Here is a 22,699-nt window from a genome sequence, read left to right on the forward strand (position 1 = left end):
GAAACAAAGTTAGCTTCAAAGTTGGTGAAGATATTTAGCTGCGAAACAGCAGAGGTTTCCTTCAGTGGGGGGATAGTGGGGTAAAAGGTCACCATGTCCAATTGTGACTAACTCGTTATGGAGTTTTGTCCCTGGGTGGTAAGCAGTTAATGTTGTTTAAAGTTTAGGAAACTTTAAATTAAGGAGCGGTCAAACTCATTATTAAAGGCATACTACTGAAGCCCATGACCCTGAATCCTCCCTTAGTTATGCTGCAATAGGTGTAGGCTGCTGCGGATTCCCATGATGCACTGGGTGTTTCTTCTTCACTCACTATGTGTTAATAGTACTCTCTGCAGATGGCCCCGCCCCTCCCTGAGCCTGGTTCTGCCGGAGGTTTCTTCCTGTTAAAAGGGAGTTTTTCCTTCCCACTGTCACCAAAGTGTTTGCTCATAGGGGCTCATAGGTTTTTCTCTGTATGTATTATTGTAGGGTCGACCTTACAATATAAAGATTTGGTGCTGTATAAATAAAATGGGATTGAATTATTAAAGCCATACTACTGAACCTGTGAAAACTGTTGTGTGATATCCTCACGGGGTTTAAAGGGAGCTTCCCTTTGTCTGATTTAGGACACTTACTTAGGAAACAGGAAAAGACCAACAAAAATGCTTTTAGTTGGAGTAAAAATGTAGATTAAGGTTCTTGAAACTTCACACATCAGGGACTAAAATCACTGCTGTTTTTTCCGTCTGCCTGCACGAGTTCTGCAACTTTTTTCCAAGTGAAGTACTAAATCACTAGAGAACCTATTCAGGCTACAAAAGGGTTTGTTTTATGTGTAACTATAGTTTGAATGTTCACAGGGGACCAGGACAGGCATCTTACACCCAGCTCTGTTCTACCAACATCACCCTACTTCCATATAATTACTTATTCTTTGCAAAGAAAAAAACATGGAGCCTTCCAATGCATGCTTTATGTTGTAAAAGTTCAGATTTGCCTTCCTAACTTCAAAAATGCTTGCATGAGTGGATTCGTGGGCGTGAGCAAGTAATCATGAGATATTTAAACAAGTGTTGATACTGAGCAAGTATACTCATAGAACCAGTTACGCCAGTTGGCTTTTTCAGTGTTGTTTTGTTTCGTTTTAATGCAGAATTATCAGCCTATGTTGTTAATAGTTTAATCCTCTGTTACATGTTTTTAGTTACCTGTAAATTGTATGGATATGCTTGTATTTATATGGCCAACAAAATGAGTTGAAAACATAATAATCTCAATATTTGCATTTAAAGTAATACTGGGTCTAATTCAGAGAATATGCATTTATAACCTTGCTTGGAAAACGGACCCCAAAACCTTGTGTGTATTTAAAAAAGGGATTTACACGAACAACTAGACTAAATTACTCAGAACTGGTGCCAGCAACATTTCTTAGGCTACTTAAGTCTAAAACAAACAAGAGAAACAACCTGAATTTATCCAAACGATGTTCTTTCAGAGCACTTGCGAGTCAGCTTTCATCTTCTCTCTAAATTAGCTCTTATTGCAAATTGTCTCTCTTATTCTGTGTATCCCACCCACACCTGCTATTGACACAAACATAATCACAGATGCACACAATGTATGCCAGCATTTTGCTCCTGTTGTAACTGGATTACAAGTGGGTGGCAATCCTCTTTCTCCCCCCTCCGCGCTTCCGTAACGCTTTGAGTTGTCTGGGAAAACTGAGGATCCTGGCTCACATCGGACTTTTCGAAAGAGCTCATCTCTCACACGTTCAGCGCAGCGACAGTGGATCTCTAACTTCAGATTAGGATTTAGGGAAGAGTTGTCAAACTTTTTCATTGTGTATTGTTTAAGACATTTTAGATTTCAAAAGCCAGCTTGTCTTATGATTGCTACCATACGCATATTTTATGTAACTCCATATTTTATGGATGACTCACTTTTTAAACCCCTTGTAGTCTGATTGTCTTTCGTGTGTCCGGCCCTAGATCGCTTCTTGTAGGACAATCGGACAATTGCAGCCGACTCCTAACATCCCAACCTGTGTGCGCTCTTACAGCGAAGGACGATTCCTCACCGAAACATTCCCAAAGCCATAGCAGGTCAGAGTAGCCCCTGAGGGTGCAGCGGAAAGAGTCACACTGTGGACCTATTGATGCTTTACTTTCTGCAACTCTAGTGAAATCTGAACAAATCACCTTGCTGTCCTAGAAGTTATTTCACAATAAACGCAGGGTATTGTGCATCTATAGGTCATTTTTGCTTTAAACTGTGTGTTTTACCTTATGTTGAAGTGTGTGTGTGCGCGCTGAGCTAAATGAGGACACGTGCAGCGTTGTGTGTGTGGTCTGTCTCGTTTGTTGACTGATTTGTTTGGACCTTTTCTGGTTTTGGAGATAAACACGTTGAAGCAGATATGAATATTCCTAATGGCTTTTTAATGTCTTTCTAATTTGCCCTTTAAAGGGCTCTAATGGACTGTCCCCATGTTTGCACAGAGAGGAAAAAACAATGGCTCTGACTCATTTGGTGGTTACCTTTGAGCCTGCACTAAAGCAGACAATATCATTACAGTCCTTTAGAGCTCCTCCTGTAGGAAGAAACATAGTACCGTCATACTTTACACCAAGTGTTTGTGTAGCAGCGCACATTTAAAAGGGCTTCCTGGGGTCCCAGCTCTGGAATAAATGTGTTTCAGCGCGTTGAATGAAAATATCCGTTAGTTTACCAAGTGAGGAATTTTTGTTTTATTCCAATCGGGCAGCGGGTATGAAAGATCACAGAGAATCGATCTTGATGACTCTGAGCACGTTACTGTGGATGTTTTGGTGATTTTCACGAGCTCAGTTGCTTCTCAGTAAAACTTTAACTTCTTCTCTACCAAATTCACACTTTTTTGCCATTTCTATCCAATAATAGAAATAATAGAAATAATGTGACATCAGTCACATTATTTCTATCCGATAATGTGACTGATGTCATCGCACTAGGCAGGCAGCTGTGCAAAAATGCTTATACGTTTAACAACAAATACCTTCCCGACATTGTTGTGTACATGTTCACGTGTGTGCATTTCACTGTCGCAATGCAGCGATGATGAAAAACTGATGCAAGACACAAACCAGAGCATGTGTCTAAAACTGCAGTCGGTGACGGCGAGAGAGACATATGGAGGTTAATAACCTGTCAGCCCAGCTCTGTAACAGTGGAGAAGTAGGCCTAATGAATCATGTGGCTCTTCAGTGTGTTTAACAAGCGTGTGTAATACAAGTGTGTGTGTGTGTGTGTGTGTGTGTGTGTGTGTGTGTGTGTGTGTGTGTGTGTGTGTGTGTGTGTGTGTGTGTGTGTGTGTGTGTGTGTGAGACATCCAGGCAGAAAAGGAGCATTTACAATGATAGAAGCGTCATTATTAGTAGCATTTTGTTGCAATGAAACATATGTGTTTGTTAACAGTAGTAATGATGATGATGGTGATGGTGAGACAGCGGAGGCTCGAAGCGAGGAGGAGGTTTAAACCGTGTCTGCCGTCTATCGTGATGGGTAATGTGCGATCGTTGGCAATTAAAATCGACGAGCTCTCAGCACTGGTACGGAGTCAGAGGGAGTACCGAGAGTGTAGCCTGATGTGTTTCACCGAATCATGGCTGCACCAGGTCATTCCCGATGAGAATGCTTCCGTGGAAGGCTTCCACACTGTTCGGGCGGACAGCATCGCTAGCGGTAAGCGTAAAGGAGGTGGGCTTGCTGTTTTAGTTAACAACCGGTGGTGTAACCCTGCCAACATAACAATCAAAGAAAGGATTTGTTGCCCGGACACTGAACTGTGTGCTGTTGGACTCAGGCCGTATTATTTACCCAGGGAATTCTCTCACGTCATCTTGGTGGCTGTCTATGTTCCCCCCTCTGCTAACCCCACAGCTGCATGTGACACTATCCACTCTGCCATAGCTCGGCTACAGACTCAGCACCCGAGTGCCTTTATTGTGATCTCGGGTGACTTCAACCATGTATCACTGGACAATACACTACCAACATTCAAACAATATGTGGACTGTCCCACCAGGGGAGAGAAAACTTTAGACTTACTGTATGCTAACGTCAAGGATGCATACAGCTCCTCCTCCCTCCCCCCACTTGGTAGGTCAGATCATAACCTGATTCACCTCACCCCCCGCTATGTGCCAATTGTGAGGAGGGAACCTGTGACCACCAGGACTGTCAGGAGGTGGTCAGAGGAGGCCTTAGCAGAACTACAGGGCTGTTTCAAGGTGACCGACTGGGAAACACTCTGTGAGCCTCACGCCGAGGACATCAATGGGCTTACTGAGTGTATCACAGGCTACATAACTTTCTGCACCGACTCCATTGTTCCAGCTCAGACTGTTCATTGTTACCCAAATAACAAGCCGTGGGTGACTAAGGACATCAAAGCCCTCCTCAACAACAAGAAGAGGGCTTTCAGAGGGGGCAACAAAGAGGAGGTGAGGAAGGTCCAGGTGTTACTAAAGGACAAGATCAGAGAGGCTAAGGACAATTACAGGAGGAAGCTGGAGTGGAAACTCCAGCAGAACAGCATGAGAGAGGTGTGGAGGGGCATGAAGACCATCACTGGATTCAGGCCAACCAACAGCAGGGGAGCTGAGGGAGGTGAGAATAGAGCCGACGAGTTGAATCTGTTTTTCAATAGATTCGACACCACAGTGTCTGCTCCCACCCCCACAACCTCACCTGCAGTCAGCCTGGAATCCAGAGCCACACCACTGTGCCAGCCTCTCTCTTCACATGTTGCCTCCTGTGAGATTCCTGACACCCCTCCCCCACCCATCACCTTCACTCAATACCAGGTTGAGATGCAAATGAGGAGACTTCACTCAGGCAAGTCTGCTGGACCAGACGGAGTGAGTCCCCTTGTCCTCAAGACCTGTGCCCCCCAGCTGTGTGGAGTCTTTCATAAACTGTTTATGCTGAGTCTGAGTCTGCAGAGGGTCCCGGTGATGTGGAAGACATCATGCCTCGTCCCTGTACCAAAGACGCCTCGTCCCAGTGGCCCCCAGGATTACAGGCCCGTGGCACTGACCTCCCACATCATGAAGACCCTGGAAAGGCTCATCCTGGACCAGCTGCGACCCATAGTAAGACCACATCTGGATCCCCTTCAGTTCGCTTATCAGCCTCGTCTCGGAACAGAGGACGCCATCATCTACCTGCTCAATCGTGTCTACACCCATCTGGACCAGCCAGCGAGCACTGTGAGGGTCATGTTTTTTGACTTTTCCAGTGCTTTCAACACCATCAGGCCGACCCTCCTGGGTGATAAGTTAGCAGCGATGCAGGTGGATGCTTCTCTGGTGTCCTGGATTGTTGATTACCTGACAGGAAGACCACAATATGTACGTCTCCCACAGTGTGTGTCTGACAAGGTGATCAGCAACACAGGGGCACCACAGGGGACTGTCCTCTCCCCCTTCCTCTTCACCCTCTACACCACAGACTTCAGCCACTGCACAGAGACCTGCCATCTTCAGAAGTTTTCTGATGACTCTGCGGTGGTTGGATGCATCAGCAGGGATGATGAGACAGAGTACCGGGCTGTGGTCGACTCCTTTGTCACGTGGTGTGAGCAGAATCATCTGCAGCTCAACGTGGCAAAGACCAAGGAACTGATCGTGGACTTCAGGAAGACCAGGAAACACTTGACCCCTGTTTCAATCCAGGGGGTCAGTGTTGACATTGTGGAGGACTATAAATACCTTGGAGTACACATTGACAATAAACTGGACTGGGCTAAAAACACCACAGCACTTTACAGGAAGGGCCAGAGTCGTCTCTATTTTTTGAGGCGACTGAGGTCCTTCAACATCTGCCAGAAAATGCTGAGGATTTTCTATGAGTCTGTTGTGGCCAGTGCGATCCTCTATGCTGTTGCATGCTGGGGGAGCAGGCTGAGGGTCGCAGATGCCAACAGACTTAATAAACTAATCCGTAAGGCCAGCAATGTTGTGGGGATGGAGCTGGACTCCCTCAAGGTGGTGTCGGAGAGGCGGATGCTGTCCAAGATAAAGACAATGTTGGATAACACCTCCCACCCACTCCATGACATGTTGGTCAGTCACAGGAGCTCGTTCAGTGAGAGACTGAGATTACCGAAAAGCACCACTGAACGACACAGGAAATCATTCCTGCCTGTGGCTCCCTGTACAACGCATCCACTTAACACACTGTTTGCTGCTACAACTACACATGTTTCTTTTCCAAATATTTATTTATAAGTGACTTATGTATGTATGTATGTATATATATGTATATATTGTACTATTCTTAGTTAGCGTATTGTCTGTCTTGTCTTAATGTTGGTTTAAAATGGAGCACTGTAACAAAAAATAATTTCCCCCAGGGATCAATAAAGTATTCTGATTCTGATTCTGATAATCGCTGGGAGCGAGAGTGGGAGGGGGAAAGGTGTGAGCAGAGGTTGATTGCAAAGCCATTTCCTAAGGTTTTGTCGCGCTCTGTTAGCTGTAGAGCTCCATTTGAAAGACAATTTGTCTACTGCTGAGCACTCTGGCAAAGAGCGACCTTGTGTTGAAGAAAGTCTGCACATTCGTGTGTGTGTGCAGTACAGGATGCACCATATGTCAAATAATACATGCACGAAAACAGCAGAGGCAGCTAAAAGTTTGGTACACACACACATACACATAATATATATATATATATATTCATCCATAGTTCTTAAATCAATCACATGTAATGTTACTGTAGCGCAGATGAGAGCCCCTTGCAATCACCATCGAGCAGCCATCAGTGGCCGATTGAGTGGCCGCATTAGCAAGGTCGTGATCTGCTCTCAGGCTCATTTTCAAAGCGATGCAGGCTTGGCCGCTCGCCCACCAGATTTGGAGAGAGGTCCTCATCATCTTCAGACCTCAGCTCTGTTTGGGATCTTTTCAAATGGTACGATCTAATCAAACTGCAGTGCACTGCTGTTTGATTTTTTCTAATATAGAATCGACTGACAGCATCCTGGACGATAGTTGATGTGATGAGGTGTCTCACGTGGTCTCGTTGTTTTCTTACAGGTATGCTGTTCTGCAGGACCCTGCGGGCTGGCTGAGTGTGAACCCAGTCAGAGGAACTGTCAACACCTCAGCCTCGCTGGATCGCGAGTCTCCTTATGTCTACGACAACAAATACACAGCCGTCTTCATCGCCACCGATAACGGTGAGTTGCACTGCAATCTGAGTAAAACTCATATATAATCTAGATAGGATCTATTTTTAGAAATACTTGAAATGTAAGCCGTCGGGTTTATCCACTGTGGAAACTTTTATTCTCGTTTTCATTGTACAAAGAACTTTTCATGGGTGATGAGTGTCAGTTCAGACATGAAAAGTAGAAACAGAGCCGCCTTTGTAACTACTGAGCACTCTTGACTTTACCTGGCAACAGTCAAAGTGTCATTTTTCCCATGGTGACAATAGGACGGCTTTATGTGGTGCTCCTGCGTCTATTGGACCATATGGCAGCTGCTTGGCAGTGTCAGCCGAGCTGCTGCTTTGAGACTTTCCAAAGCACAGATGAAAGTGTCGGGAGCTTTGGCGCATTTCGCTTTTTTTCTCTTCGCTTCCCACTCTGTCTCATCATCTCTCTGTGTCTCTGTCTCTTTGTCCCCCTTCCTCTGTCTCTCTACCTTCTCCTATCAATCCATCTGGTCTCCTGTGCTCGGGAGATTCTGACAGATCCATTAGAGGAACTGAGGGATTCTATTAGTAGGCAGCAGAATAGCACTGTTGTGCTGGGGAATTCGGTAGCCTTAGAAAGATGAGTGCTGAAAGAGGAGTAATGATGGGGCAGGAGGAGAAGCTAGAAGGGGTGGAAGGGTCAAGAAAAGAAGAAAAGGAAGGGACATAAGAGGAGATAACAAGAAAAAGATATAGAGCAGGGGAAGTGTGTGACGAATAGGTGGAAAAGAAGAGAAATGGAGAGTGGACTCAGCCAGGTGAAAGAGTAAGATCTGTGGTAAAGCCGGCAAAGGATGGATGAATGCAGGAAGTTATTGCAAAGTCTTCAGTGGAACTGACATTGTTAGCATGTAACCTCAGATGTGTTTTTAAGTTAAATTCCCATCAGCTTTGAAAAGTGCCTTTTAACAGAGAAAGGTCTGAGCATACGAGGCCTCTAAAACTCCGTTTGTAGTTACTGTGTGCACGTAGACACTGCCTGCAGAGTGACGTGTGCATCGCTTTAGTCCTGTTACATTGTGAGATGACATTAGGGCTGATATAAAAGCTCTGTGCACAAAAAAGAGGAACATTTTCATGTGTTTTATGTTCATTACATATAAAATGAAATATTCCGAGCCTTTTGGTTTATATTATATGTTCATGCTCATGAAAATCATCCTAAAACGTACATTTATATACTTTTTTGGGACCATGAATTACTGCATATGTAGTCGAGTTTACCAAGTCTTTCATCAGTTTTCCTTTTTGTATAATTCTTTCTTGTCAATGCAAACAGAAAACTACGTTCGCTTCGAGCTAACGGGAGGCCGAAGAATGCGGCTAAAACTTTTGCGAGCTCTCGCAAAACTTTTGTGAGATCCCGAGTTTGTTTTGCAAGATCTCGCAAAAGTCCGTCTTAATTTTTTTTCTCCCATGTCCCCTGCGGGGCTCTGTAGAAAACTCAGGCATGACTCTGGTTCTAATATTAAAAAAACCCTTAAAATAAGCTCACTGAGCTAAATATCAGTGTTGTTACAGTGGACTGGCACTGCTAAGGTGCTGGTGATTAGCAGTTATTCTATTAATTATGTATCTTAACATGGTTATATGGTGGTAATTAGCATTTAACACACAGTGCAGCGTAGGCCAATCACAATGTAATTACATTTTCAAGTATTTAACAAAATCAAAGATTCACCAGAATAATGTGTTATTTTCCTGAGTGATTGCAGTTTCTGATGAGACGTTTAACTGTAAACATACATGTTAAACAACAGTTCATAACAGTTACATTAAAGGATGCCTACATGGATTTTTTTCAACATTGTTTCACGGCCGACACACTGACGTCCCCTGACACATGTGCCTGTTCTGTGTACTGTATGTCTAGGCTCTAAAAAGCCTGTGCTGCTATTCTGTCTGCAGAGACAAGAACAAGCTCAGTCTTTTAAAAAACGACTGTCGATTTCTGTCGACTGTCTGTGCGTGGTCGAGAAATTTCAGAATACTGATGCGTACCTGCTTGACTGCCACCTCCGCTCTTTTCTGCGCGCTGTGTCATCAACTGGACAAATCTGTTCCTTCCCCACAGCTATCAGCGCAATGATGACTGTATGACAGCCAGCCTGTGTCATAGGCTGTCATACCTACCAGCAGGATATCGATTGACCCTTACATTTTCTGTCTTTATATATATGCAGAGACCTCGAATGAATACTATCCACCTACAGAGGACGAGGAGCAGAAAGACAGAAGGGCTGCGTTTAACAGGAAAAGGACGAGTCCTGTTTCAGGAGTGTCTGTAAACACAAGTGCAAGAAATACAATAGCAGAGAAATCTACTGAAATAAATAACAGAGGTTTAAAGAAAGTATAGGCATCAGTTTTAAAAGTATTGATGAAAATAGTGGTTTTACAGCCACTTTAGGCTGACCTGACCTGGACTCAGAATTGCCACGAATATACGCTATTACAGTTATTTTGTTTTGTGTTTTTTGTGCATGGTTAGCAGCAGATTGACGGTAGCTCCTGTTAACAGCATGAGGGCAGGTCAACTCCAGCAGCCCTCTGGGTTGCATCAGATGGTGGATGATGGTGCGAACACACCATTCCCAGAGACAGATTGAAGTCCAGCTCGAGGAAGAAAGAACAGAGTCATACATATGATATGAGAGATTTACAAAGAAACCAAGATGATGGCATTGATTTAAAAATCAATCAGCTGAAGAGTTAGCAACAGCTGAATGCAGTCTGGAGGCTACGCTCTGCTGCCAGACTAATCAGTTGCACCTATAGAAGAAGCGAGCCAATCATTGGCCACTTTATAATGTGTTAAGTCGTAATCTTTGAGGGTCATGCAGTCGTCACTGTGTGTGCACTTTGTGAGTTATTCACCATTGTATTCATGTTTGTGCAGCTTGTATTGTTTCTAACGGCGTGTTTCTGATTCCCAGTTAATAATTTAAAAGCCACAGATGAGTTTAGCCTGTGCAGCAGCACCTGGCAGGCCTATGGAGCAGGACAATATTGTTTGAAGTGCTATTGTTCCAACCTGAGCGCAGGGCTTGACGGGCTGTTTATATAAACTCTCATCAGTAGCTTCTGTTTTTCAGGCCAGCGAATTCTCCTCTGCTCTCTGATTCCCCGCTGGGAGTCCAGCTGTTCCCGCATCCTACCCTCCTCCCTTTCCTTTGCATTAGTTCTTGTGGGCAGATTAAAGTTGTTTTTTTAATGTCTTTGTCGTACTTGATGCAGAGGCTCTCCGGCCTGCGCCGCACCTGCGTATCCCCTCACTGCTGTGTGTTGCGGTTCGATGTTTTCCGCTGCTCATCATTTAAATGTTAAACTGCCTCCTGGAGGCAGCCATTTGTCATTGGGAGGCATGAATACATTATCAAAGCCCCAGTCGCCTGAAACACGCCAGCACACGCGTGCAATCTTCAGTGTTTACTGCCACTGAACCTGCGATTAAAAACCCTGAAGTTACGGGAAAAGTGGCTGAGCAGTGCTGGTTTAAGCACATGGATATACTAAGGAGAGACCTCCATTTAGACACTGAAATATTATGTGCACACACGTGTACCTGCACCACAGTTAGACAACTCCAACATAGTCAAAGAGCTTTGTTAATTACAGGAATATTAAGTATTGCACACATACATGCAGCCAGACTGAGCCTCAGCCTTCATCACAGTCACATCACATCCCCTCTGGTTTAAATCAAAAGTAGAGAGGGGATGCTGAATTCTAATGGGTCACAGATTAAAACCCTTTGGTGCTCAGACAGATTTAAAATTTAATAGTGTTTAGTCGTGTGTGTGTGTGTGTGTGTGTGTGTGTGTGTGTGTGTGTGTGTGTGTGTGTGTGTGTGTGTGTGTGTGTGTGTGTGTGTGTGTGCATATACATAATATGTGAATCTGTGATCTCTCTGAAAGAAAAAGTAATAACAGTGGTAGCAGTGACAGCCTGCACGTGTGCAGAGGTGCACCTTTGTGTGTCTCTGCATATGTCCATTTTCGAGTGCATTGGCTGCCCACTGTGCTGCCTCATTGCCACACTAAGTGTTGGGAACCAGTGTGCAGCTCGTTGCCATAATGGGCTGAGCAATTTCCCTGGCCGGGCAAGCCCAGATACAGAGATTTTACTGCTAAGTGTCTGTCATGTTGCAAGCACATAGTTAGCAGGCTGGCAGGCTACATGCTGATAGATAGACTCGGGTTTTGTCTTGAGCCAGCTGTGATCAGGGTCCCTCAAACAACAGCAGGGAAATAATAAAGCCTGATGAGGCAGTGGTGAGGCCAGCGCACTGGGCCTGAAATCAACAGGCAGACAATAGAAGAGAAATGCAACCAAACAGACTAAAAACGTAACCTCGTGGAGATGATTGGTTATGGAAAACCAAGTATTGTAGTTCTCCTGATCTGTTTTTAATCCATAATAGAACTCTTATTAAGGCTGATTTGGTGATTTAGTTAGTGATGAGTCTTTATTTAATATTATTAAGTCATTAAGATCAGAAGGGCTGTTAAGCGATACGAGCATAGTGAAAGCTAGAAATCAGGCATGTCTGCCTGCGACATCTTTTCAAAAGATCCAATATAGTGCAGTCGAGAAAGCGAGAGCTGAAGAGCAGTCTGCGTCTAATAGAAAGATAAATATAGTAACAGGAGACTCGGTGTCAAGAAGCCAAAAAAAAGAGAGAGAAACATGGAGGGAAATGAGAGAAAGCAGCGAGGAAATTGAAAGGTGAAAATTAAAGACACACAGGACAAAGAAATGAAGTTTTTTTTGGGGTGGAGGAACATTTCTAAAAGAAAACGTGCGACCTCATGACGTGCGTTTGACTGAGTCTTGATTATGTGGATTCTGGAAGCGCTTCCTTGCTCCCGCTCTTCAATCAATCCCTTTATGGTCACAGCCACAGAGGCAGGCAGGTTAACCACCTTCTTGAAATATGTTCTCACCCAGCCAATCAATGAAGACCCCGTGCAGCAGTAGGCAAAGGTGATGCTCGTGTAAGGGAAGAGTTCAGGGTGCAGAATAAAGGCAACTTGACCCGCGGAAATGGCAGTGTAATGGATACGCTCTGTAAAGAAGATCGCAGCTCAACGCCGCCTTCCTTCTGTTGCCTCCTCTGTCTTCCTGCGCTGCTTCATTAACCCCAAATACTCACTGTGTCTTTCTCACTTGGAGCTTCAGTAGCACCTCCCTCTCCCTCTCTCTGTCTGTCCTTCACTGAGTGTCTTTGTCTTTTATTCCTCGACTTGTAGCAGAACCCATTGGGGAAGTCTCCACCTTGTAAACAGGCTCACGTCGTGTCTGTGATTAAAGAATGCCTTTGTATGGCTTTGCCAGGGAAGAAATGTCTTTCTCTGTTATTGCCTGTTATCTGGCCTTGCTTATCTCGTGTCCTTGGAATACTGATTCATCCGCAGATCAGAAGTTCTTGCTGTGTCTGGCACACACCAAAACAAACATGGCTCAGCCCACTCAGCAAGGGAGCCTCCGTCTGAGTACAGTACTTTCTGGGTACTTATTTTATAAGCACTGAAACTATTGGCGAGGCTGAATCCGAGTATATTCCGAATTATTAAAATTTAACGACGGTCTCTCGCTTCCTCACCCTCACATTTCCGCCGGCGTGTAGCTTTAATGGCAGGGATCCAAATGAAATGAGATGAGTGGTTAGTGGAGATGGAAACGGATAGATAATGAAAGATGAAGTCAGATGGAATCAAGCAAACGCGGCTGTCGGAGAGCGTGTCATCGGACCAACACAGGAAATCTGTCAGTGCTGCTGAAGAGTCGAACACGCCATCTGCATATCTCAGTGTTTATGTGTATCTATCTATCAGGATGTGAGCGTGCTGTGCATGGTTTGGAGGGTCTTTTAATTGTAATGATGGTTTTAATGATCTTAAGATTTTAGGTTCATCACTAGCTCAAAATATCTAACTTCTTCAGTAGTTACTGAAGAAAACACGCTACATCTCAGTACCATACTGACATCCTTGTTCACCATTAACTCTTATAAAATAAAATAAAAATTTCCAGGGAAAGTTGAAGTGGAAGGTCATCCAGTGCTCAGAAGGTCCGTCGTTTGATGTCTCTTCCAGTCTGGATGGCGGCGTGTCCTTGGGCAAGATACTGAATTCCTATCAGTGAGAGAGTGTGCGAGCTAGAGTCTATGAAAGTGTTTGTGAATGTGCTGGTACGGTACAGTGAAGTGCTTTGAGTGATGAGTTGCAGAAGAAACGCTCATTTAACTGCTTTTACTTTTAGTTTTTGCAAAAATGATTACCGAGCAAACTGGCAGACAAGCAAAAATTACATTTACGTCACCATTTCCATTTCTCTATCCACCGTAAATAAATAGAAAACGATTACTGGGAGGTGTAAACTCACACATGGATAGGAATTCAGCATCTTGCCCAAGGACACGCCGCCATCCAGACTGGAAGAGAGCTCAAAGGGCGGACCTTCTGAGTACATCTGTATATCTGCCCGTCTGTATAGCACTATAAACATCTGTATACTCTTTTGTAAATCATCTGTACATAACTATTCCCACCTTTTATTCCACCCATATCTGTATATAATCTGCTCTTTGCACTTCTGATTAGATGCAAACTATATTTTGTTACCCTCTATCTATACGTGTGTAATGACAGTAAGGTTGAGTCCTAATCCTAAATGTGTTCAATGGCAAACTGTGACAGAAATAAGGCATCAGGATGTTGCACGCGAGTGTGTCACAGTGTAGCTTATACTCAGACTGTTATTGATTATTTTCATGGCCACATGACATTAACCAAGAGTGCAACAGAGGAGGACTGAAAAACAAACAAACCCCAAAACAACATACCTGAAATATTTTTCAGGTATTTCATAATATTGTTTGCATGCGTGCATCTCCAACTGTCAGTGCCCTGTGCAGAAAGGAGCCCATCTTGCAAAGACCTGGGAAAAAGATTTTTAATGAGGTATATGAGGTTCAGGTGTAAAGGCTGCAGGTTAGGGAGAGTCTTTCATTATTTTTGAATATGTAACTAATTTTGGTTTTATTGCTTTCTTACAGAAGCTAGAAGGCAAATCACAAAAATTAAAATGGCTAGGCTCCACATCAGCTGACAAAACAGCTGCTTCTAATTTCAGATAGTTGTTGTTTAAGTGCTTTGAATAGTTAGAGTTTCACTGCCTGAATAATTAAAGTTTTTGGGGCTTTTTCCCCATTTTGGATGAAGAGGCACTACATTTTGATCTGGCAGCTTAACACAGGGGAAAAAATAAATTGTGAGCACACCAAACAAGAAACCTCCCAAAGAGGGCAATTTTGGTGTTTAATTAGCACAAAAAGAGTTTGCAGTGTAAGCCCACTTAAAGCTGTATCAATACCCTCCTTCTCCAATCACTGTGTATAATAGCCAGCAACTGATAACCCAAACTCTATTCTGAAAGTAATTTGCCAGACTAGCAGCGATGCACCTGTCCCCAACCCTGCTTCTCTCCCTCAAGTCATCTCTCTTAATGACTTGTGCCTATTGTAATTTGTTCTGGCTGGTTTCATTTACAGTTCTGATCAGCCAATCAGATTAGCAGTATGTCATGTGATAGTGTTTGCCGAAGCCCTGAGGAGACTGATGAGTGATGGGACAGAATGAAGTGGGTTATCTGAAGGGAGTTTTAACAAGGTCTGGGATTTAAGCAGTGGCAAGATAGAAAACGGGAAAAACACAACAGATAGGCGACTGTATCCTTTAGTTTTACCAGTGCGAGTGCAGGAGGCGCCTGCTCCTTCTATGAAATACTTTTGCCAGCTGAAATCAAGGCGCTATATGATTATAACTGTATGACGCTTTGAAGTTATTTCCTTGACTCAAAGCGAATCGATGAAAAATGAGTTAGGGGTGTGAGACTCAGCATTCTAATTTTCCATTTCTCGGTTTTGCGTTTGTGGTTGGACTCGAAGATCAGAGGCCAGCCGTGGAGTCCACTTTGCAAATTTGTATCAATGTATCAACTACATCAGAATCATCTTCATGTACAGTCTGTGACATGAATATGCACTAATTTATCATTTACACTACGTGTGTATGCGTGCACGCACTCGTGTATGCGTGCACGCACTCGTGCATGCGAGTAAAAAATCAAGTCTAACGTCATTACCCGTTTCTAGGCCCAAATGCCGCTACAGGTCCCAAAGTCAAACGAACACTGAGAGTTACAAACTGTCTAAATTCTTTCATCTTTAATAAAATGATCAGCGTTGCTGCTTTACCAGGTGTAACAATTAAGTTTAACATCCAGGCATCCATGAAAACAGGATTAATGAAGTTTAACGGAGTTAGAAGTTAGCAGGAAGTTAGCTCGCTAGCTTCCACCTAAACATGATATAGCATGTTCTGACTGAGAGATTTCTGAAAAATTCAAACGTACAGCTCTGTTATCACTTCCAACATAAATGAAGACAGAAAACTAAACAGCAGTGACGTTTGTAGGGTTACTGAAGTTGGGCTAGCTGCTATATAATGATGTGCTACGTGGTAGCTAGCTACACAGCTATGCTAGCATAAACACAGTGAAGCTGGAGGATGAACGCTAACTTTTTTCCACTCAATAAAAGTTAACGTGAGGGATCCCGATGGTTCGAGACAAATGCAATCGCATGGCAGGATGCTGTAAAAGGACCAAACTTCAGTCAGGAGAACAACTGAGATAATCCATCCACAGTACGAGGTTAGTCATTAATACTGCTGCATGGGCTGGGCTGTAGCTACATCATAAGGGTTTAAACACTGAGCTTTAAAATGATTCGCGATAATAAAAACCGAGAGAGGCCGACAGTGATCACTGACTGTTTTTAGGGGCTTGTTCAGCCTCTATAGGGTGATAAATAAATGAAATCCAAACCAGCATGAATGAATGAAAACATCTTATCTATTCTTAATATATAGTGTTGAAATAAACAGATCAAATTAAGTTCAATTTCAATTGTGTTTTATTTATTTACACAAATTACCTCGAGGCTCTTCACACTGCAAGAAAATCCCAATAAGCACTTGGACCATGGGAACGAAGAGCCCCAGAAGAAGCAGGCTCATGGAGGGGTAATCATCTACCACAAATGGCTGGGTGGTGAGGGGAATAGAAAACAGAGTAGACAAATGTTAATGACAGTAGTGGGATAAAAGCACTGGCTGAGAAAAGAGTTGAATTGAGGCGAAATGCTCGCTGCATCATGGGAAGCCTGCCTCTCATCTTTGAGATATGATGAGGCCCTGATCGTACGAGACTTGTTTGTGAGAAGAAAGATGTTAAATGATATTCTGTATTTAACGGGGAATAAAAACTAAGAAGGCAATACGGGAGAAACATGAGCAGTCTTTTAGTCCCCCTTAGTACTCTCACTGCAATGTTTTAGATCAGCTGGAGGTTTTCCAGGGAGCTTTTAGAACAACCTGATGAGAATGAATCATAGTGGTCCAGCCTAAAACTAATAAATGTAGCATTTCAGCATCGCTCTGTGACAGCAGAGAAGAATTCCTGGTGGAGCAGCGGAGTAGTCCTGCTCCTGACTGAAAGACATTTTAGAATGAATGTATACATCATTTACAGCACTGGGGTCCACGCTGCAGCTCGATGCATTTGAATGAAGTTGTGTAAAAATGTGAGCCAGCGTGGACTCCGGCAGTCTCATCAGATGAAAGGAAATATGAAAATATAGCTGTGTGTGTGTGTGTGTGTGTGTGTGTGTGTGTGTGTGTGTGTGTGTGTGTGTGTGTGTGTGGCTCACTGCTGTGCAGTTAGTAATAAAGACTAAGGTTTTTCCTATTTTGCTGGAAGACACTGTAAAGTGATGGCGAACAGGTTTAACTAGATTAGTGTACAATTTTTCGGCACAGTAGACACTTCATATAATCACATAATTTTCAAATTCACTTCCCTCCCATGCTGGCCAGCCTGCTCTCATCTCCTCCCTATCTCATTTCAGATATTCCCTTCATTTATCTTTTCTTATTCTCTTCTATTACCTCGGTGTAGTCCACCTGTGAATTACTCTTCCTGCGTGTTTAGCGGCGGCGTGATATATTGTGACATTTTCCACTGAGCTATTCCTCATGCTACAGGCCTGCTCCCGACTTCTCTGCTTGTTGTTATTTGGTTTCCTTCGTGATTTGCTTTTATGTGGCTCGGGAAAAAAATATAATCATAACAACGTTACAGAACATCTTTAGCCAAGGGCATCATCCGCTGGTTGTTTGTACTTAAGCTGCCGTGGAACATAACAGTTATTCTAATGAGCAAAAGAAAAATAGCCAGACAAGAAGAGTCTTATTTCAGCTTTGTCCTTGGCAAACGCTACAAGTGGACCATTCTTTGCCTCTACAATTCACCACAATAAGAAGAACTGATCTCCTAGGCAAAAACGAAAATATAACTGCTTGTACTTTCTCCTCTTTGAATGTGTTGTGCTCTTCATCCTCGTCTCCTCTCATAAAACTTCATTGCTGTGACACATTTTCCCTCTAGAGAAAAGATGAAGTGCAAACAGATCACGGATTTTATTCTCACCATACCGTGCAGGGGCACAAATTGGTACATTTCAAAGCGCTGCTGGTCAAAGCCACGTTTTTCATTCGTCTTCTGCAGCCGTGGGAAGAAAAAGCGAGACAACAGAATAAAATATATACAGAGATAACAAAGTTGGACAGTCAGACAAAAAGAGAGCATTAGCCTAAAGCCAAAATGTTGGGAGCAAAAGAGTGTTTGGGGGTAGATGGAGACATATGAAGACAAAGAGATAGAGGGAGAGAAAAAAGCTTAGCTTGTTGCCTTTAGCTGTGGATTAGCCCTGACAGCCCCAGGAGTCAATCAGTCTGTTTGCTCCTCTCATCTCTGGACAGACTGGAGAATAACAAGGCTGTCTAAATGCCAGCCAGGGGCAGGTGGAGGTTTCAGAAATAGTGGTGGACGATGGTGCAAGAAAGCAAAGCCCGAAGAAAGAATATCAACTCGGAATTTCTTCAACTTGCGTCGTTCCTACGAAAAAAACTGCTCGGCGAGTTTTTGGCTGCTGCAGTTGAAATTCTGACAATTTGTAATACTGTATGTAAAAACTCTGTAATCAAACATTTACAGTCATTTATTATATCTGGTTGTAAAGTATTTAGTGTAACCTTTTTGTTTTGAGGCATTACTGCCTGAAAATGAGTTTAAAAAAGTTGTCTGGAGTCTCAGATGTTAATGACTGAGAGGTGCTTGACTTTGCAGCACGCTGTAAGTAAGCAGTTAGAGAGTTTTATAGGAAATCGCTGCCACAGCCCAGGAGACATTCTGCTAAATACAAAGAAATCTTATCAAGTGATATTCTCCTCACCTCCTCAATGGCCAGTTCTTTCTCAGCCTGTCTGATGCAGCTTACTGTTAGACGCAAACGACCAGGAAAGAAAGGTACTCAGAGAAGGTTCCCAGAGAATGATAGGAAGCTACGTCACGCCACCACCTATCAGAAGTCGTAATGATGTAAGCACAGCAGGGGTAGTGGCTGTGGGACGAACGGGTAGGAAACACTTTCACCTGTCCTTCAAGTTCAGACTGATATTTTACCGAAAGGCTGAAATGTCAGGTGTCAGAATTAAAACTCGTAATGATTTTTCTGTCTTTGCTCTGACACAGACACACTCTATGAAATCACCAAATATATTTGTTCCAACTTTAAGTTACTTGATTCTCTAAATATTTTTTAATGTGTTAGTATCCTCCAGTTTGTTTTCTTTGTGACCAATCTTAACGATGTCTGATACATTTTTGAAGATTATTCACATAATAACAGAAAGTATCCAGGTGCATCTCCAGGAAGTTATGCATCGGTGGTCGGGATCGCCATAGCAACAGTCATTTGAAAGATCTCTAAGATAAGATAAGATAGAACTTTATTAATCCCTCGGGTGGGTTCCTCTGGGAAATTCGACTTCCAAAAAGCACAGCAACGACCGAAGTTACAGTTACAGAATTGTTATATATATATACATATATATATACACACACACACACACACACACACACACACACACATATAAATACAGAGACAAATATAAATAAAATATACAAAGGGGATAAATAGAATAAATAGGAATAAAAATAAAAATACAAGTGAATTGCACATTTCAAGTATTGAGTCTATTGCACTGTTGACTATTTACAAAAAGTATTGCACAAGGTATTGTACAGTGAGGTGAAGAGGCACTACAGCTTAGTTGTTCCCCCCTCCTTTGTCCTCCTGTCTCCCCTCCCTCTCCCCTCCAGGGAGGAGTTAAACAGTCTGATGGCGTGTGGGACAAAGGAGTTTTTAAGTCTGTTAGTTCTTGTCTTGGGGAGAAGCAACCTGTCACTGAACAGACTCTTCTGATTGTTTATGGCCGTGTGCAGAGGATGCCCAGCATTGTTCATAATGTCCATCAGTTTCTTTAATGTCCTTTTCTCTGCCACTGTCACCAGAGTGTCCAGCTTCATGCCGACCACAGAGCCAGCCCTCCTGATCAGTTTCTCCAGCCTGGATGAGTCCTCCTTTGCTGTGCTGCTCCCCCAGCACACCACAGCATAGAAAAGTACTCCAGCAACCACTGACTGGTAAAACATCCTCAGGAGCTTCCTGCAGATGTTAAAAGACCTCAGCCTCCTGAGGAAGTACAGTCGGCTTTGGGCTTTTTTATACAGGTGCTCTGTGTTGCATGACCAGTCCAGTTTATTGTCCACCCACAGCCCGAGGTACTTGTACTTGTTGACCACCTCCACCTCCTCCCCCTCTATCTGAACCGGCAGTGGACCTTCTCTGGACCTCCCGAAGTCCACAACCAGTTCCTTAGTCTTTGAGGTGTTGAGTTGCAGGTGGTTTGTGTGACTCCATGCGACAAAGTTTCTCACCAGACTTCTGTACTCCTCTTCCTGATCATCCCAGATACACCCCATGATGGCCGTGTCATCTGCAAACTTCTGAATGTGGCATAATTCAGAGTTGTAGCAGAAGTCAGAGGTGTACAGGGTGAAGAGAAGAGGGGACAGCACAGTTCCCTGTGGGGCTCCTGTGCTGCTGACCACTGTGTCAGACGTGATGTCCTTCAGCCTGACGTACTGTGGTCTGTCGGTGAGGTAGTCGGAGATCCAGGCCACCAGGCAGGGGTCCACCTCCATCCTGTTCAGTTTTTCCTGAAGCATACAGGGCCGGATGGTATTAAAGGCACTGGAAAAGTCAAGAAACAGGATCCTGACCGTGCCTTTTCCCCCATCCAGGTGTGAGTGGGCTCTGTGTAGGAGGTACAGGATGGCATCCTCCACTCCGACACCCGCCTTGTATGCAAACTGTAGTGGGTCCTGGGCATGTTGTGCCTGTGGTCGGAGGAAGTTGAGAAAGAGCCGCTCTAGAGTCTTCATAAGATGTGACGTCAGTGCCACCGGTCGGAAGTCATTCAGCTCATTGGGCCGGTTCTTTTTGGGGACCGGGACGATGCAGGATGTCTTCCATAGGGCGGGCACTCTCCCCAGTCGCAGACTGAGGTTGAAGACTCGTTGTAGCGGCTCCCCAAGTTCAGCAGCACACGCCTTTAGCATCCTAGGACACACCTTGTCTGGGCCTGCTGCCTTTCTGGGGCAAAGCTTCCTCAGTTGCCTCCTGACCTGATCCACTGTGACACTGGGAGATGTTTGGGAGGAGGGGAGGGGGGGAGATGTCTTGCTGCTGAGAGAGGGATTGGAGGAGGGGGGTGTCATGGTGTCAGGAAGGGGGGGAAGCGAGGGAGGCAGGAGAGTGGGGAGAGGACTCTGTAGTGAAGGTGAGGGTGAGGGTGGGGGGGTTGTGGGCTGGTCAAACCTGTTGAAGAAGTTGTTGAGTTCGTTTGCCTTCTCCACAGTCCCCCCCACTGTGCTTTTCTTGGTGTTGTGGCCTGTGATGGTTTTCACACCATTCCAGACCTCCCTCATATTGTTCCTCTCCAACTTCTGCTCCACCTTCCTCCTGTAGGTGTCCTTTGCTTCCCTCAGGCAGCGTTTCACCTCCCGCTGTGCTGCTTTCATCTCCTCCTTCACTTTGCTCCTGAAAGCCTTCTTCTTCATGTTGAGGACAGCTTTGACTTCCTGTGTTACCCACGGTTTGTTATTAGGATAACACCGTACCGTCTTAGCAGGGGCGACCGTGTCCACACAAAAGTTGAGGTAGTCTGTAAGACAGTGTCGCCCCCTCTATGTCCTCACCATGTGGGCTCAGGAGCACATCCCAGTCTGTGGTGTCATAACAGTCTCTCAGAGCATCCTCCTTTTCTGGGGTCCATCTCCGGATGGAGCGCGTTGTGACAGGCTGCCTTTGGACGAGGGGTGTGTATTGTGGCTGTAGGTAAACCAGGTTGTGGTCTGACTTCCCTAGTGGGGGGAGGGGGGTGGCTCTGTATGCATCTCTCACATTAGCATACAGTAGGTCAATTGTCCTGTTGCTCCTTGTGGGACAATTCACAAACTGGTGAAAAGCAGCCAGAGTAGAATCCAGTGTGGCATGGTTAAAGTCTCCAGATATAATAATGAAAGCCTCGGGGTTTTGTGTCTGAAGTCTTGCTGTGACTGTGTGTATTTTCTCACAGGCTCTATCAGTTTGATGGAAGAATCCTAGAAAGGAAACGACGTGGAAATTAACGACAGGAAATCGGTAAACTGTGAGTGAAGCTGAAGTGACCGTTGGCGTGTAGGATTCACGGGAAGGTCAGCTTGCTTGGCTTTTTAGTTTAGCACCTCGTCCCGCGGTTACGCCGCTTACGCTGTCCCTCCTCTAGCATTAGTTTGGGGCGCTGTAGAGGACAGGGTCAAATGTTTTTTAAAAAGTGCAGATGGTTTCTTTCACTAACGTCATCCCAAATTTCTCATTGCTGTTGCCAAGTTGTTGAGCTAATTTTCCTATTGTTTCTATCTCAATAGAATTTCTAGCATTCATTGCATTCAATTATTCATTTTAAAATATTTGTTTTCAATAAATATTTACTTACAGAGCACCACCTTTACCATCTGTGCTGTCTGTCCTGGCATCATAAAAGTGATGCACAGGAGGTTTCACTGTTTCAGTCCTGTAAGAACATTCGGGTGGGTTTAACAGAAAGTTCCTGCAGTGATTGGTTAATGTCAACGATTCGCACGCCGAGCAGAAATCATCTCCTATTTGACACCAGAAGGCTGCACTGGATATTTGTGGTTCACTGAGTAGAGTTTATCTTGTGCGAGTGCAGAACTGCTACTTGAGTCGTCTGCCTGAAGTGGCTCCCAGGCATTGCTCTTTTATAATACCGAAGAGTTATTTTGATGGGGACAATTAGACCTAATCTCATTCGCTAATTAGTGTAATTCCTCAAACCAATTTATTAGAATCGATACCAACTTGTGTAAAGTTAATTTTAGCTTTACACTGTTACATTTTCCAGTGGAAATAATACATCATTAATCATCTCTT

The 22,699-nt window shown here is 44.1% G+C and overlaps 1 protein-coding gene across 1 annotated transcript in view; it reads left to right on the forward strand.

The window, feature by feature from the left end:
• Positions 1-22,699, forward strand: part of cdh13 (cadherin 13, H-cadherin (heart)) — a 423,714-nt gene that overhangs the window by 385,881 nt on the left and 15,134 nt on the right. Inside the window, exon 12 of the mRNA XM_085411590.1 lies at positions 7,071-7,213. Within this exon, the coding sequence (XP_085267716.1) occupies positions 7,071-7,213 (143 nt within the window). The remainder of the gene's footprint in view (positions 1-7,070; positions 7,214-22,699) is intronic.

The sequence above is a fragment of the Rhamphochromis longiceps genome, linkage group LG7 (genome assembly GCF_057381845.1).
Source record: "Rhamphochromis longiceps isolate RC_006_pf linkage group LG7, R_longiceps_female_GT1.1, whole genome shotgun sequence".
Classification (NCBI taxonomy): Eukaryota; Metazoa; Chordata; class Actinopteri; order Cichliformes; family Cichlidae; genus Rhamphochromis; species Rhamphochromis longiceps.